Source organism: Schistocerca gregaria, chromosome 7 (assembly GCF_023897955.1).
Source record: "Schistocerca gregaria isolate iqSchGreg1 chromosome 7, iqSchGreg1.2, whole genome shotgun sequence".
Classification (NCBI taxonomy): domain Eukaryota; kingdom Metazoa; phylum Arthropoda; class Insecta; order Orthoptera; family Acrididae; genus Schistocerca; species Schistocerca gregaria.
The window spans coordinates 282,804,354-282,821,192 of NC_064926.1; the positions used below are offsets into that span (position 1 = coordinate 282,804,354).

At 41.5% G+C, this 16,839-nt stretch overlaps 1 protein-coding gene and 1 pseudogene across 1 annotated transcript in view; one reads left to right on the forward strand and one right to left on the reverse strand.

The window, feature by feature from the left end:
- The window catches only part of LOC126281618 (guanylate cyclase soluble subunit beta-1), a 198,408-nt gene that overhangs the window by 41,824 nt on the left and 139,745 nt on the right, over nucleotides 1-16,839 (forward strand). The window contains exon 5 of the mRNA XM_049980738.1: nucleotides 10,190-10,345. Coding sequence (XP_049836695.1) covers nucleotides 10,190-10,345 — 156 coding nt within the window. The remainder of the gene's footprint in view (nucleotides 1-10,189; nucleotides 10,346-16,839) is intronic.
- On the reverse strand, nucleotides 11,159-11,276 carry LOC126282581 (5S ribosomal RNA; annotated as a pseudogene).

The window sequence follows — 16,839 nt, forward strand, 5'->3', positions numbered from 1 at the left end:
ATCTTTACCTTACACCCTTTTTAATCGAAACACTTCGTTCTTGGTCGTCTGAACTAATTATTTCCTCTTGACTCTTTTAAATGTTGTACTACATTACCCGTCTCTCCATATAGCTTACTCCTATTTTTATGAGAATTTCGGATATCTTGGACCATTTTACATTTTCGAACGCTTTTTTCCGGGTCGACCAATACTGTTAACGTGTCTTGATTTTTCTTTAGTCTTGCTTCCATTATCAATGGCAACGTCAGAATTGCCTCTCTGGTGCCTTTACCTTGCCTAAAGCCAAACGGATCGTCATATAACACATCCTCAATTTTTGCTTCCATTATTTGTATATTGCTCTTGTTAGCAACTTGGATGCATGAACTGTTAAGCTGATTGCGCGAAAAATGTCGCACTTGCGATCTCTTGCAGTCTTCGGAATTGCTTGGATATTTTTTCCGAAAGTCAGACGGTGTGTCGCCGTACTCGTACATTCTACACACCAATGTAAACAGTCGTTTCGTTGCCACTTCTCCCATTGATCTTAGAAATTCTGATGGAATTTGGTCTATCGCTTTTGTCTTATTTGATCTTAAGTTCTCCAAAGCTCACTTAAATTCCGCCTCTAATACTGGATCCCCTATATACTCTATCGACTCTTGTTTCTTTTCTATCACATCACACAAATCTTCACCCTCATAGGGGACTTCAATGCACTCTTCCCACCTATCCGTTTTCTCCTCTGCATATAAGAATGGAATTTTCTTTTCACTCCAGATGTTACCACCCACGCTTTTAATTTCACCAAAGGTTGTTTTGAGTTTCATATATGCCGAGTCAGTCCATCCGACAATCATTTCTTCTTCCGACTTCTTCACATTTTTCATGCAGCCATTTAGTCTTTGTTTCAATGCATTCCCTATTTACTTCATTCCTCAGTGACTTGTATTTCTGCATTCGTGAGTGACTCTGAACATTTTAGCCCTTTCTTATTTCATTGATCAAGTGAGGTATCTCTTGTGTTACCCATGGTTTCTTGGCACTTACCTTCTTTGTACGTATTTTTTTCCCTCCAATTTCTGTGATTTCCCTTTTTAGAGATGTCCGTTACTCTTCAACTCTACCGCCTACTGAGATTTTCCTTATTGCTGTATCTATAGCCTTTGAGAACTTCAAGCGTATCTCGTCATTCCTTAGTACTTCTGAATCCAATTTCTTTTCGAATAGATCCTTCCTGACTACTATCGTAAACTTCAGCCTACTCTTCATCTGTACTACATTGTAATCTGAGTATATATCTGTTCCTGAGTACGCCTTACAATCCAGTATCTGATTTCGGAATCTCCGTCTGACCATGATATAATGGAAGTGAAATCTTCCCGTATCACACGGCCTTTGCCACCTTTAACTCCTCTTCTTGTGATTCTTGAACGGAGTATTTGCTATTACTATCTGAAATTTATTAGAGAAGTCGGTTTAGTCTTTCTGCTCTCTCATTTCTTGTGCGAAGCCCATATTTTCATGTAACCTTTTCTTCTACTCCTTCTCCTACAGCTTCATTCCAGTCCCCCATGACCATTAGATTTTCAGCTCTCTTTGCTTAATGTATTACATTTCCAATATCCTCATATACTTTTCCTTGTTCGTGTGTCTCCCCCAGTCGGAGGTTCGAGTCCTCCCTCGGACAAGGGTGTTTATGTGTGTTGTTCTTAGCGTAAGTTACTTTAAGTTAGATTAAGTAGTGTGTAAGCTTAGGGACCGATGACCTCAGCAGTTTGGTCCCATAAGACCTTACCACAAATTTCGAAAACAATTTGTTCTTCCTCTTCATCTTCAGTTTTCGAAGTTGGCATGTGTACCTGAACTACCGTTGCCGGTGTTAGTTTGCTGTTGAATCTGATAAGAAGAACCCTATCACTGAACTGTTCACATTAACACACTCTCTGCCCTACTTCCCTATTCCTAACGAATCATACTCCAGTTATACCATTTTCTGATGCTGTTGATATTACCCAATACTCACCTGATACAAACCCTTGTCTTCTTTCAATTTCACTTCACTGACCCCTCCTACATCTAGACTGAGACCTTGCATTTTCCTTTTCAGATTTTTAGCTTCGCTACCGCGTTCACGCTTCTGACATCCCGCACTCTGACTCGTAGAACCTTATCCTTTCGTCGACTGTTGAATCTTTTTCTCATCGTCACCTCCCCTTGGCAGTCCCCTCCTGGAGATCTGAATCGAGGACTCTTCCGGAATTTTTCGCCAATGTCGGGATCATTATGACACTTTTTCAATTACAGGCCACATGTTCAGTGGAAACACATTGTGCGTTTTTATGTCAGTGGTTTCCATTACCTTATGCATCCTCTTGCCGTTGATTATTGCTGATTCTTCCGCCTTAAGAGGCAGTTTACCTTCCCAAGTACAAGAGAGTGCTGTGAACCCCTGTGCGCTCCTTCGCCCTCTTAGGCAAGGTCGTTGGCAGAATAAGGGTGACTTCTTATGCCGGAAGACTTCTGCCGCCAATTCTGATTATTAGTCAAAATGTAGCCGGATGTTGGTTTCCACCCTGGTATCGAGGGCAGTTTGATTACTAACCAAAGACGCAACCACTAGACCACGGGATGACACTCATATACAACACTAAAATTATGGCACATACGGTACTTATGCATAAGCGTGCAAGATGTAATAAACTGAATCTTTCTGGAAAATAGCTGAGTTGGAAAACTTCAAAATGGCTTTAATGTACCACGGTGGTGGCCCATATGAATAAAATGAACTAGTTCATTCGTAGAATGTTTGGTATAAGAAATGAAGTGATGCAATCACTGGACGAAGATTTCAGCTTGCGTCCACCAACTACGATGACATATTGTATCTGATCTTTAGTTACATGATCTACACCTTTAATCTTCAGTATTCTTGTGTAATACCACTTCAAAAGCAGATATTCTCTTCTTGTTTTTACTGCTTATCGTCCACATTTAACGTGCATATAAGGCTACATTGTGTTATGTGACCGTTTTTCGAAAACAGTTCCTTAACGTATATAAAATTATACTGCACAGACCCATTCAATCAAAAAAATTAATCGACACTGATAAATGTGATATATACTAGTGATTGTCAGTATCAAATGCAATTTCTTCTTGAGTTCCGCGGTGTTATGTAGGTTACCACCCCTGGAGCGGTGCCACGAAGGGAGAGCCGTTGGCCTGAGAGCCGCACAGGTCAATGGCTCCCGGTTCAATGGGCAGTCTTTCGTAGTGCTGCTACTGGACACTTGAGACACTACAGACACGGATAAGATCTCCAGTGGGGCACCTCATTGTTTACAGCAAGGGATGGAAAGAGAGTGAGATACCTTTTTTCTGTGTTAAGTAGTGGGACGAATGTCCCTAGGTAACTGCCTACAGAATAGGCAAGGGAAGTACAGTAGCGTTTTCTAAGGAACTTGTTTACCCGTTGGACCATGTAAGGTCCGTAATCCAGCCAATCCGAAGAGATTAAAGAGGAAAAACGAAGAAATGCAAGTTTTCGTTTTAGCCAACAACGATACATAATTACTTCTTTGTAGCGAACCCACATTGCTTGCTCTCCAAGAGTCTTGATTAGCATGATTTATCGCCGGAACAGGTGTATCAAGGGCATTCGAGAGATTTCGTGCTGATCTGCATTTAGTTTTTGGCGAGGGTCATTGGTGTGCCGCCAATGGCTGATTCTGCATCCACCTCAACCCCCACCTGCAATTTACTACGATAAGATCGAGCCATAACCGTGAGACCATGCATCGGCGGCAATAAAGAGATTTCATCAAATTTTATATCTTCAAGCTTCACTCTGAAGACTTACACTTAGATTCAGTAACCTGCTTGCTTACATCTCCGACTACAGGTCCCACACATTCCCTTTTGTAGTACTACTCGTTTTCTTATACTAACGTCACGACAATCACAGTACAGCTTCCCGACTGCTGTTGTTTCATTTACGTGATTTTTAGAATCCTACCGAGGCCGTTTTATCAGATGTGCCAAGTTTTTACTTTAATAATATTATCATCGCTTGTCAAATGTTTTCTGTAATGGAATTAATCGTCAGTCGTGTCTAATTTAATAGTCGTTTAATTCGTGATTTATTATTTTGGAGGGTGAATAATTAACACATATCAGATACATGATTCAATGTCCATACCTTCAACATGAGTGTAACGTAGCAAACCCTTAGCAAAGACTTAGAAACACTTTTTAACACATTTCTCTTACACAGAAACGATTTTCTTCTCATTTCCAGGGTACATTTTACATCCTCTGCTTCAGCCATCGTTAGTTAGTTTACTGCCCAAATAGCAGAAGTCATCTAGTACTTTTAACGTCTCATTTCCTTTTCTAATTTGTTCAGCATCGCTTGATTTCATTACACTAGATTCCGTTATCCTTCTAAGGCAAAATCAATATCGTTAATATTGACACTATTATCTTTTCAACAATGTTTTCCTTGAACAGGGAAATGCTCTGGAAATTTTGCAAAGTCATTGTAAATATGTACTCGTCTTGATGTACTCGTGCCAATAGTAGTTCAATGACACTGTTCTATAACAGTTTACTCACTATCTCAGGGAGGTAATGTGTCTCTGCTCGTAAATTCAAGAATTATTTGAATGGATTATGTCCTGTTCCATACAGAGATGAAGGAAAACGTACTAAGTGGAAGTATATAATGTACTCACACGTTGACATCGCATGGAGTATAGGGCACCATGGTAACACCAAGGGGCATGTGATACCAGCCTGTCGGCATTACATAACTACAACAATCTGATCACAATGTTTATGGCTACACCACATGCATATACTTCCAGAAAAGATGTTCTGACACTTAGATCTATACTCGATCTTAACAAATTTCTCTTGTTCAGAAAAGCTTTTCTTACCATTGCCAGTCTACATTTTATATCCTCTCTACTTCGCGGATTATCTGTTGTTTTGATGCCCAAATAGCAAAACTCATCTACTACTTTCAGTGTTTCATTTTCTAATCTAATTCCCTCAACATCACCTCACTTAATTCACCTACATTTCTTTATCCTTGTTTTGGTTTTATTGCCGTTCATTTTATATCCCCCTTTGAAGACACTGACAAATTCGTTCAACCGCACTTCTAAGTTCATTGCTGCCTTTGAAAGTATTACAAAGTCGTTGGCAAACCTCAAGGATTTTATTTCTTCTCTCTGGACTTTAATCACTAATCCTAATTTTTCTTTGGTTTCCATTATTGCTTTCTCAGCGTACAGATGCAATAAGGTCGGGGTAGGCTACAACCCGGATTCACTCCACTCTAACCCACCGCTTCCCTTTCATGCTCCTCGACTCTTATAACTGCCATCTGGTTTCGGTACGACTTGTAAATAACGTTTGCTTCCCGTATTTTAACCCTGCTATTTACAAATTTTAAAGAGAATGTTCCAGTCAACGTTGTCAAAAGCTTTCTCTAAGTCTAAGAATCCAATAAATATGGTTTTGTCTTTCCTTAACCTGTCTTCTAAGAGAAGTCGTTGAGTCAGTATGGCCTTGCGTGTTCCTACATCTCCCCGGAATCCAAACTGGTCTCCCGCGAGGTCAGCTTCTACCAGTTTTTCTCCATTCTTCCGTAAAGAATTTCCGTTTGTAATTTGAAGCCATACTTATTAAACTGACAGTTCAGTAACATCCCCATCTGTAAACAACTGCTTTCTTTGGAATTTTAATTACTACGTTCTTCTTTATGTCTGAGAGTATTTCGCCTGTCTCATACATCTTGCACACTAGACGGAAGAGTTTTGTCACGGCTGACTCTCTCAAGGTTATAACTAGTTCTGATGAAATGGTGTCTATTGTCGGGGTATTCTTTCGACTTAGGCGTTTCAGTGTTCTGTCAAATTCCTATCTCAGTTTTATGTCTCCCACCTCATCTTTATCTACGTCCTCTTCCATTTCTATGTTTTTGAAATATTGTCCTCAAGTACATGTCCTTTGCATAGATCCTGTATACGCGGCGTCTCTGCTAAGAGTCAGCAGGCAGATTTTCTCTGATGTTTCGGCAGATATTTGCAAATTAGTTTTCTCATCGTGTGGCTGGAGATAGCACAAACAGTTACTGCTCGTCGCGTCTTTTATGCGACGATCAGTGTCGACAGAAAGTGTTGGTCTGTTTTTCATTATCGGTGAACTTAGTTTTAAATATCAATTTTAAGTGACCATTCGTTAAACTGCGGCTACATTAGGCTAGTGCGACATTCCTGTTATTGATATGTATGAGAAGGATAATAAAATTCTAAGAATGAACAGTATCCCAATAACAACTTAGTTTGGCCGTAGCAGTTATTGCGGGTTAACGCAGTAGCATCGCTAATGGAGTACTGGTTATTCATCTAGTTTTTCTGTCCCTGTTAATAAATACCGTTACGACAAATATCGCACTAGACTATTATGAAACTGCTCTGCCGAATAGACTTAAAATTTCAGGTTAAAAATAATTTTGTTTGTAAAGGAAAACAAACCTGAGATTCCCTTAGAGGCTGAGCTCGCGTGAAAGACGTGATGAGTACTATTTATTTGGGATGAGTCCATCTACACAATTCTAAAAGGAAATTGAAAATATCTGCTGAAACGCCAGAGAAAATGCACCTGACATCTACTAGGAGAGACACCCTGTATACTTCTTTCACCTTCCAGTTTTGACTTTTTACTTAGTCTTGGTGTAATTAAAACTGACATTTAGACGAGACAGACAGTAGCTAAGTAGTTAGTTATTTGCATTTTCCATTGATCATGCCGGCCTTTGTGGCCGAGCTATTCTAGGCGCTTCAGTCTGGAACCGCGCAACCGCTACGGTCACAGGTTCGAATCCTGCCTCGGGCATGGATGTGTGTGTTGTCCTTAGGTTCACTGGTGTGAACATTAATGAACACATTATTATTTTACTGCTACTCATGCATCTACAATTAAGAGCAAGGTGTTTTATTTCTAACAGTTTTTATAAAAATTCTTCAGTGGAATAGAAGGAGTTGCCCAAGAGAAACGATTTTAAATCAGATTTATAACTTGCTTTTGTATTTATCAGACATTTATCTTATTGGGCAAATGATCGAAAACTATTGTAGCTGAATTATTGATCTCATTTTTGAGCCACTGCAAAGTTCAATAATGAGTAATAAAAGTCATTTTTCCCTGTAGTGTTGTAGGTACAGACATCACTGTTCCTCACAAATTATGTTGGATTATACGTGACGAATTTTATTGGTAAGTATATGTATTGCGTCGGTGCAGTTAAAATGCCCACCTGCTTGAAGAGGTACCTACATGACGACCATGACTGAGCACCACATAATTACCTTACTGCTCGCTGTTGTGCAATCAATACTTTCTAAGTTACGAGTTACCCTAGATAATTATTCCATAAGACATTATGGAGTGGAAATATGCAAAATATGTCAGAAAATTGATTCGTTTGCTTCCAAAAGTAACATTTATACGAAGAGCAAAAGTAGCTGAACTTAATTGTTTCAGAAGCTCAGTAACATCATTCTTCCAGTTCAAATTTTGATCAGTACTTACATCCAAAAATTTGGAGCGTCGAACCCTATTAACTGACTCCTACTCATGTGCTACATCAATTGTTGGTGTGGCTATTTGTTGTACGGAATTGAATATGATATATTTTCTCGAAATTTATGGAAACTTACATATGATTCAGACCAGCTGTGCGTGAAGCCATCAGTTCCATAAAACTTGAGTTTCTAAGAGAGCAGCGTGGTTCATATAATCACATGCCTTGAAAAATTAGAAAAAAATTCCAACTAGCGAATTTTATTATTTAAGACTTGTACTACATGATAAGAGAATGCATAAACAGTATGTTTACGTGTGCAATCCTTCTGAAATCCAAAACGTGGTATGTTAATTAAATTGTTTCCAGTTAAGTATGAGACTACTTTTGAGTACATTACTTTTTCGAATATTTTGGATAATGATGTCAGTAAGGAAACTAGATGATAATTGTTTACGCTTGTATTGTCTCGTTTCTTACGAGTAGGTTTGACAATTGCTTATTTTAACCTGTCTGCAAAAATTCCCTTTGCCAGTGTTGCATTGCATACTGTCATTAACGAGGGAGGTTTGAGAAACTTCACTGCTAGCGGAAGCATGGTGGGTTTCACTTCTCATGTAAACCAGGTGGACTGAAGAAGACAGAGAATTATTTCTTCTTGATACTTGGATTCTACCCTAAAACTTAATACGTTTCTGTTACTATTTAACTTGTGAGTTTTGCGAATAAAATTGCTGTGGGAAATGGTAGATGAACTAACGTTTGAAATGCTAATGTGAGTGTTCTTCTGAAGTCGTTAGCAGTGTGGAGGTATTAAACTTTAATGTGTAATCACATGTTTTATTGGAATTCTCACACTCCTGGAATCCACACAAAATACTATACAAACTTTTAAAAACTTATATACAATCATCTTTAGTGCTTAGACCGTAATTTACATTACACAATTAAAACATGATGGCTAGTTTTGGTTGTGTGTAACGACCATCTTCAGGTAGTTCAAAGTGTAGATATAGGTAAATATGCATTGAACAGTGTGAACAGCGAATGTCATCCAAAAACATGCATGCATGTTCAAAACAACAGAACTAAAACCACATTGACAATATTGATGTTAAACGTCTCACCAAGGGTGAGCCAGATAGTAAACCATAATCTTGCGAGAGGCAGGCGAAGATGGTTGGACGGGGGGCGTGGGAAGAGGGGGGGGGGGGGGGGGGTGGCAGTTGCATACAAAAAATTGCATCAATGATCAATAACATGCATTTGTAAAACAGGAAAGGAAGTTTATGCAATGGCAACCAGAATTAAAAACTGCTCCAAACTCTGGTTGGCATAAGAGTAATCTGACGTAACATATAAAATAGCCGTTGTTACACTGTTGTACTCATTGTTGACAGAAGTAAAATGAAACCAGCCCAACTAGACAAGTAAGCTATTACCTTCACTACTGATACGGTTCAATGCACAAATACTTGCATTTACCGTTTGGATGATCTGAAGATAGTAAGATAGTTGTTACACACAACTAAAACCAGTAAACAGATTTTAATTGTCGAATTTAAGTTGTTGCCTAGACAGCAATAGTTTATATATATATAAAGTGAACTTGTTTCATTCCTCCATTATATGCATTTGTAAAACTGATGATACAGTTCAGTTATTCTTGGAATGGGAACGTATTACTAGTCTAGTAGGGCTGGTTTCATTTTTTTTTATCAACAACGAGTACATATTATAACCATGGCTATTTTTTTACTTTAACTTTAGTATATTACCTTAACACCAGTGTCTCCTTTCCTGGTGATATCAGGCTTCATCAGGCTTCACGACTCATACTACTCTTCATGTATTTGTCGTGTTTTCAGCCACCTTCCTCTCGATACGTGTGAGCCGCTGCATGCAGCTGTACTAAGGCTCTCCTCAACCCACCAGAATAGTCGAGAACGCCAACTCGCTGCTTCCTGGACTCGGGTAGGCGCCCCGGCCCCGGATCAAATCTGCCCGGCGACTTAACGACGATGGCTGGTGGACTGTCCAGCCTGCATGTGGTTTTTAGGCGGGTTTCCACATCTTACTAGGTGAATACTGGGCTGGTCCCCACATCCCGCCTCAGTTACAAGACTCGCAGACATTTGAAACACATTCACACTATTTCCCGATTTACACTAGACGCCGACGGCTGGGGTACACCACTTCCGACCCGGAAAGGGGGGGGGGGTATAGGATGGCGGCAGGAAGGGCATCCGGCCAACCCCTTAAAAAAGTAACCATGCCAAATCCGTACTTAACACTGCCGAACCGGCGTACAATGTGGGATAAAGGCAGCAGTCGAAGAAAAAAATACCCTAAGGCTCTTCTCACCCAAGCCACGTTCCTTTTTTATTGCATTCAGCTCGTCGTACTTGAGTTGCTAAAGATAAGACCTGCTGTTTTACTAGACCACATAAAACTTGCTGTTCAATCTTTGCTGTGTCTTCCAGCCATTGTCATACCTGAAAATTACGTACATACATTAGCAAAAAAAGCTTCTAGATATGCAGTCTCACTGGGAGAGGAGGCAGGCGCTGCTCCCACCCACGTGTAATTACGTACTGTTCCCGTTGTCGGCAGAACCTGGACGCGCTGCACGACCACCTGGGCACGCTGTACCCGGGCATGAGGGCGCCGTCGTTCCGCTGCACGGAGCGGCCCGAGGACGGCGCGCTCGTGCTGCACTACTACTCCGACCGGCCGGGGCTGGAGTACATCGTCATCGGCATCGTCAAGGTACTCGTCTACACAGCGCATCCGCCGCCAAAATAAATAGCCGCACCAGCGGAAAAATGATCGTAGCGGAGCACAAAAGAGGTGAATATGCCCCTGTTTAAAAGACTCTGGCCGGAAAGTGGGCTATCTGTTGACAAAAATTTAGGCATGCGAATCTATTCGCGCTCTTTTTAACATGCAGCTCACCTCTCACTCGCTTATGTTCCCCTAACTGTAACTCCTGACACCCATTAGTCCATAGCTGTAAGCCGCTCGTACTCCTCCACTCCCATTTGCCCATTCTCACTTACTCATTCAGCCCAACTCATTCTTATTATTTCTTTGTGTCTCTCTCACTATCACTGTCTCTCTCTTGCCCTGCTCTACTGATACAGCCTCTTTCATTCCTTCCCACTGCTGCTGTTTCTTTTCACTGTCCCTATTTCTTCCTCTTTGTAACTCTGTCCCTAGCACTATTCTGTCACTGGCGACTATGTTCCATTCATACTGTGTCCCTCTCTTTCCCTCAAATTGCTGTTCTCTGCATCAGACACTCTGTAACACAACCACTGACTAGTATCTTCCAATATTTATTTCGTTCTCTTTCCCGCTACCACTGTCTCCTTTTCTCACCCACTCCGTCTTCAGGTCACGGGTGGCCTACCGGGACCATCCGACCGCCGTGTTATCCTCCGTGGACGATGTGTATAGGAGGGGCGTGGGGTCAGGACAGTGCTCTCCCGGTCGTTATGATGGTATTCTTGACCGAAGCCGCTACTACTCGGTCGAGTAGCTGCTCAATTGACATCACGAGGCTAAGTGCACCCCGAAAAATGGCAACAGCGCATGGCGGCCCGGATGGTCATCCATCCAAGTACCGACCACGCCCTACAGCACTTAACTTCCGTGATCTCACGGGAACCGGTGTAACCACTGCGGTAAGGCCGTTGCCAGGTCTCCTTTTCTCACACCATAAAAATGCGCGAGTTTGTTCGCAAATTTTTGGGAAGATGTTTAAAGGTGGTAACGAACGTAGAATGAGGCAGCTGGTGCCCTACTTTCCAGAGAGTCTTTTAAACAGTAGAATATTCGCTTTTTTTGTACTCCGACAGTTGCACTAATCCGTTAGTTCCCGTCTGTTCACTGCTACAGCAGGGCATGTTACTCATACGAAAATAACTTCGCGAGTCAGTAATATTTTGATAGTTTACTCACGTCGAATTTAAATAATGCTAAACAAATGTGACACTTCACAGCAGATTTAACGAGAACAGAAATTTCGCATGTGCTTCAGTACAAAAACATGTGGTTCCCACAAACCTTCTAATGATAATGGAGACACTTTAGAGCATATTTCTCTATGCACTTTTATAAAACACGTTTTCGCCACACACGGGTTTTTGCCTGTACAAGTAAGATAATTTTAAGCTCTATATCTCGGAAATGGATGAAGATACCAAGGAAAACTTCAGGTCACAGAACTGCAGCGCAGTTATAGTACCCAAAAATTCTTGCTATTTGCTACGTTTCGTTAGCTGGACATATTCTGCTGACGGCCGGTTTTCTCGGGAAGCGCGCATGAACTAACATGTGCCTCCATAAGCCCCTTACAGCGCACCGTAGACGATATGATGTTAGAAGCATCAAACGATTTGCTTAAGCTGAAGGAAGTGTGCAATATACAAACTTTGATCCTGTCCAGTGGGATAATTAGCATAAGACGATCCATCCGTTGGGCTTATAAATGGTCTCTAACCTAAGGGCTAGAGAAAACACCAGACCCTACCCTTCAATCGCCAGTAGAGCCCGAGCTATGAACCACGGAAAAATCCTGTTGTTATGCCCGGCGATTTGGAATACATTGCTAGTGTATGCCTTCGCAGGCGTACCGATTACAGTGGGAACATGTTTCGTTCATATTCAAGGTGAATGCCCAGAACACGTAACTACAGACTTTCACAAAATAGTGTACCAAAACCAGTTTCAGAAGACAATTCAGTCGTAAAAATATCTTTTCAGCAATACAGAAGTTTATAAATTGTATAGATGGATACATCTACATCTAAATCTACATGACTACTCTGCAATTCACATTTAAGTGCTTGGCAGAGGGTTCATCGAACCACAATCATACTATCTCTCTACTATTCCACTCCCGAACAGCGAGCGGGAAAAACGAACACCTAGACCTTTCTGTTCGAGCTCTGATTTCTCTTATTTTATTTTGATGATCATTCCTACCTATGTAGGTTGGGCTCAACAAAATATTTTCGCATTCGGAAGAGAAAGTTGGTGACTGAAATTTCGTAAAAAGGTCTCGCCGCGACGAAAAACGTCTATGCTGTAATGACTTCCATCCCAACTCGTGTATCATATCTGCCACACTCTCTCCCCTATAACGTGATAATACAAAACGAGCTGCCCTTTTTTGCACCCTTTCGATGTCCTCCGTCAATCCCACCTGGTAAGGATCCCACACCGCGCAGCAATATTCTAACAGAGGACGAACGAGTGTAGTGTAAGCTGTCTCTTTAGTGGACTTGTTGCATCTTCTAAGTGTCCTGCCAATGAAACGCAACCTTTGGCTCGCCTTCCCGACAATATTATCTATGTGGTCCTTCCAGCTGAAGTTGTTCGTAATTTTAACACCCAGGTACTTAGGTGAATTGACAGCCTTGAGAATTTTACTATTTATCGAGTAATCGAATTCCAACGGATTTCTTTTGGAACTCATGTGGATCATCTCACAGTTTTCGTTATATAGCGTCAACTGCCACCTGACACACCATACAGCAATCTTTTCTAAATCGCTTTGCAACTGATACTGGTCTTCGGATGACCTTACTAGACGGTAAATTACAGCGTCATCTGCGAACAATCTAAGAGAACTGCTCAGATTGTCACCCAGGTCATTTATATAGATCAGGAACAGCAGAGGTCTCGGGACCCTTCCCTGGGGAAAACACCTGATATCACTTCAGTTTTACTCGATGATTTGCCGTCTATTACTACGAACTGCGACCTTCCTGACAGGAAATCACGAATCCAGTAGCACAACTGAGACGATACCCCATAGCTCCGCAGCTTGATTAGAAGTCGCTTGTGAGGAACGGTGTCAAAAGCTTTCCGGAAATCTAGAAATATGGAATCAACTTGAGATCCCCTGTCGATAGCGGCCATTACTTCGTGCGAATAAAGAGCTAGCTGCGTTGCACAAGAGCGATGTTTTCTGAAGCCATGCTGATTACGTGTCAATAGATCGTTCCCTTCGAGGTGATTCATAATGTTTGAATACAGTATATGCTCCAAAACCCTACTGCAAACCGACGTCAATGATATAGGTCTGTAGTTATATGGATTACTCCTACTACCCTTCTTGAACACTGGTGCGACCTGCGCAATTTTCCAATCTGTAGGTACAGATCTATCGGTGAGCGAGCAGTTGTATATGAGTGCTAAGTAGGGAGCTACAGTATCAGCGTAATCTCAAAGGAACATAATCGGTACACATGTGTGTCTATATATGTGTCCACGAACATCCTTCTTTGTGGTCTCTACCCCGTATGATCATCGAGATTCCATGATCATTATTTAATACGGAGAAGTTAATTGCGGAGGGTGGCTGAATGCCCTTTCTGTCGCCAACCCTCTCATTCAAGGAACGGAATTAGATGACCCGAACTGTCTACTTCTAGTGTTACCGATCTGGTTCAAGAGAAGTCAAGACTATATGACAAACAAAACCTGAATGAAACAAAAATTAATGTGAGACATTCAGTGACCTTAAAAGTAATATTTTGTCAACCGATCTGAGTAAAAACCCTTGAAGTTTTGGTCTTAAGTAAAAGCAGTGAGGCGTTCGAAATCATCTATTCATTTACTCAGACACCATATTGGCACTGAAACAGCAGGTAACACAGAGAATGCCGAAATACTGAATTCAGTCTTGCAAAATTGTTTTACTGCGGAAGATAGTAATACGGTCCCTCATTTCAAGGATTCTACTAACGAAACGGCAGATATTGAGATAACCGATCGTGGAAAATCAGCTAATATCGCTAAATAGTGGAAAGGCATCAGGACTAGGCGATATACCTATAGCAGTGCCAGGAGACAGTGTGAAATTGTTCAAATGGCTCTGAACGCTATGGGACTTAACAGCTATGGTCATCAGTCCCCTAGAACTTAGAACTACTTAAAACTAACTAACCTAAGGACATCACACAACACCCAGTCATCACGAGGCAGAGAAAATCCCTGACCCTGCCGGGAGTCGAACCCGGGAACCCGGGCGCGGGAAGCGAGAACGCTACCGCACGACCACGAGCTGCGGACCAGACAGTGTCGATTAACACAATGACCCACAGAGGGTTGATAAGTGGCTTAGGACCTGCATGTGACCCTTAACGTAAATAAATGTAACGCGTTCCGCTAACATAGGAAAAGGAAGTCACTAATGTACAACTACGCTATTTATGAGAAATTGCTGGAAACACTACCTGTCGTAGAATATCTAGGAGGAACTATCCAGAGAGACTTTAAGTGAAACAACCACATAAAGCACAGCGATACCAGACTGAGATTCGTATGAGGAATCTGAAGGGAATCTATCTCATCCATGAAGGAAGCAATTTACAAGGGGCTTGTTCGGCCGAATTCTTGAGTATTGTTCATCTGTGTAGCATCCTTACCGATTGGGATTTACAGAGATAGGGAAGACCCAACGAAGAGCGGCACGCTTGCTCACGGGATCGTTTAGTCGGGGCGAGAGCGTTAGAGAGATGCGTAACAAACTCCAGTGTCAGTCATTAAAACAAAAGCATCGTGCATCACAGGAAGATTTAATATCGAAATTTCGAGAGAGATTGCTCTCTGGGAGTAGTCGGAAGTCGTATTACTCCCTCCCATATACATCTCGAAAAATGATCATGAAGAGAAAATTCGAGAAGTTAGATCTAATACAAGCGCTTACCGACACTCATTCTTCCCACGAGCCATTTGAGAGTGGAACAGCGAAGAGGGGGATCAGTACCTAAGTGCCATCTGATGGCAGAGTGTGATATATACATGTAGATGTGAAAGCGTGTGAACGTTTCCTAAATGTTTGCGAATCGTAAAACTGATGGGAAGGGGTGGGGGGTTATCGTAGAAGTACAGTGGAACCTCGAATAACTGGCTTAAATGAGACCATATGTCAAACGGATTATTCACAATCCAGATAATTCGGTAATTCAGAAAAAAATTGAATGCTGTTGATTAACTGCCATAAACTTACACGCTGTACTTATTTTCACGTAAACAGGCAGATTATACTTTATTTTGACATGTACTTATGACCTTTGAGCACATAATAGAAATTCAACAACGTTTCTTATAGTGAAACAAGCAGTAAGTTACTTTCGACCCAGATTCGTACGTCGCTTATGTATTGTACGACCAAGTTGACATTTCACCTTCTTAGTATCGAGGAAATTGTTTCCTTTTGGAGCTGCGAATAAACCATCGTTGAAGATGGGCGGCAGCCTTTTCAGTAGTTGCAGGGGCCACAGGCTAGATGATTGAGTGAACTGGCCTTGTAGCATCAACCAAAACAGCATCGTTTTGCTGGTAACGCGAACGGCTGAAAGCCAGGGGAAACTAAAGCCATAATTTCTCTCGAGTTCATGCAACTGTACTGTATGGTTCAATGATGATGGCGTCCTCTTGGGTAAAATATTCCGGAGGTAAAATAGTCCCCCATTCGGATTCCGGGAGGGGACTGTTCAGGAGGACGTAATTATCAGGAGAAACAAAGCTAGCGTTCTACGGATCGGATCGTGTTATGTCAGGTCCCTTAATGGGGAAGATAGGTTAGAAAATTTAATAAGGTAAATGGACAGGCTGCATGAATTTCGATATAGTAGAAATTAGTGAAGTTCGGTGGAAGAAGTAATAGAACTTCTGATCAGATGAATACAGAGTTATAAATACCAAATCAAATAGGACTAATGCAGAAGCAGGTTAAATAATGAATAAAAATAGGAACGCGGATATTCTGCTACGAACAGCATAGTGAACGGATATTGTAGCCAAGACAGACACGAAGCCCACGCCTACCACTGCAATACAAGTTTATTTGCGAAATGTTTCTGCAGATGATGAAGAGATTGAAGAAATGTATGACGAGATAAATAAAGTTATTCAGATAGTTAACGGAGACAAAAATTTAGTTGTCATGGGGGACTGGAATTCGACGGTAGGAAAAGGAAGAGAAGGAAAAGTAGTAGGTGACTATGGACAGGCCGACCAGGGTTACCGAGTGGTTCTAGGCACTACAGTCTGGAACCGCGTGACCGCTATGGTCGCAGTTTCGAATCCTGCCTCGGGCATGGATGTGTGTGATGTCCTTAGGTTGGTTAGGTTTAGGTATTTTTAAGTTCTAGGCGACTGAGGACCTCGGAAGTTAAGTCCCAAAATTCTCAGAGCCACTTGAACAAATGTGGACTGCGGATAAGTAATGAAACAGGAGGCCGTCT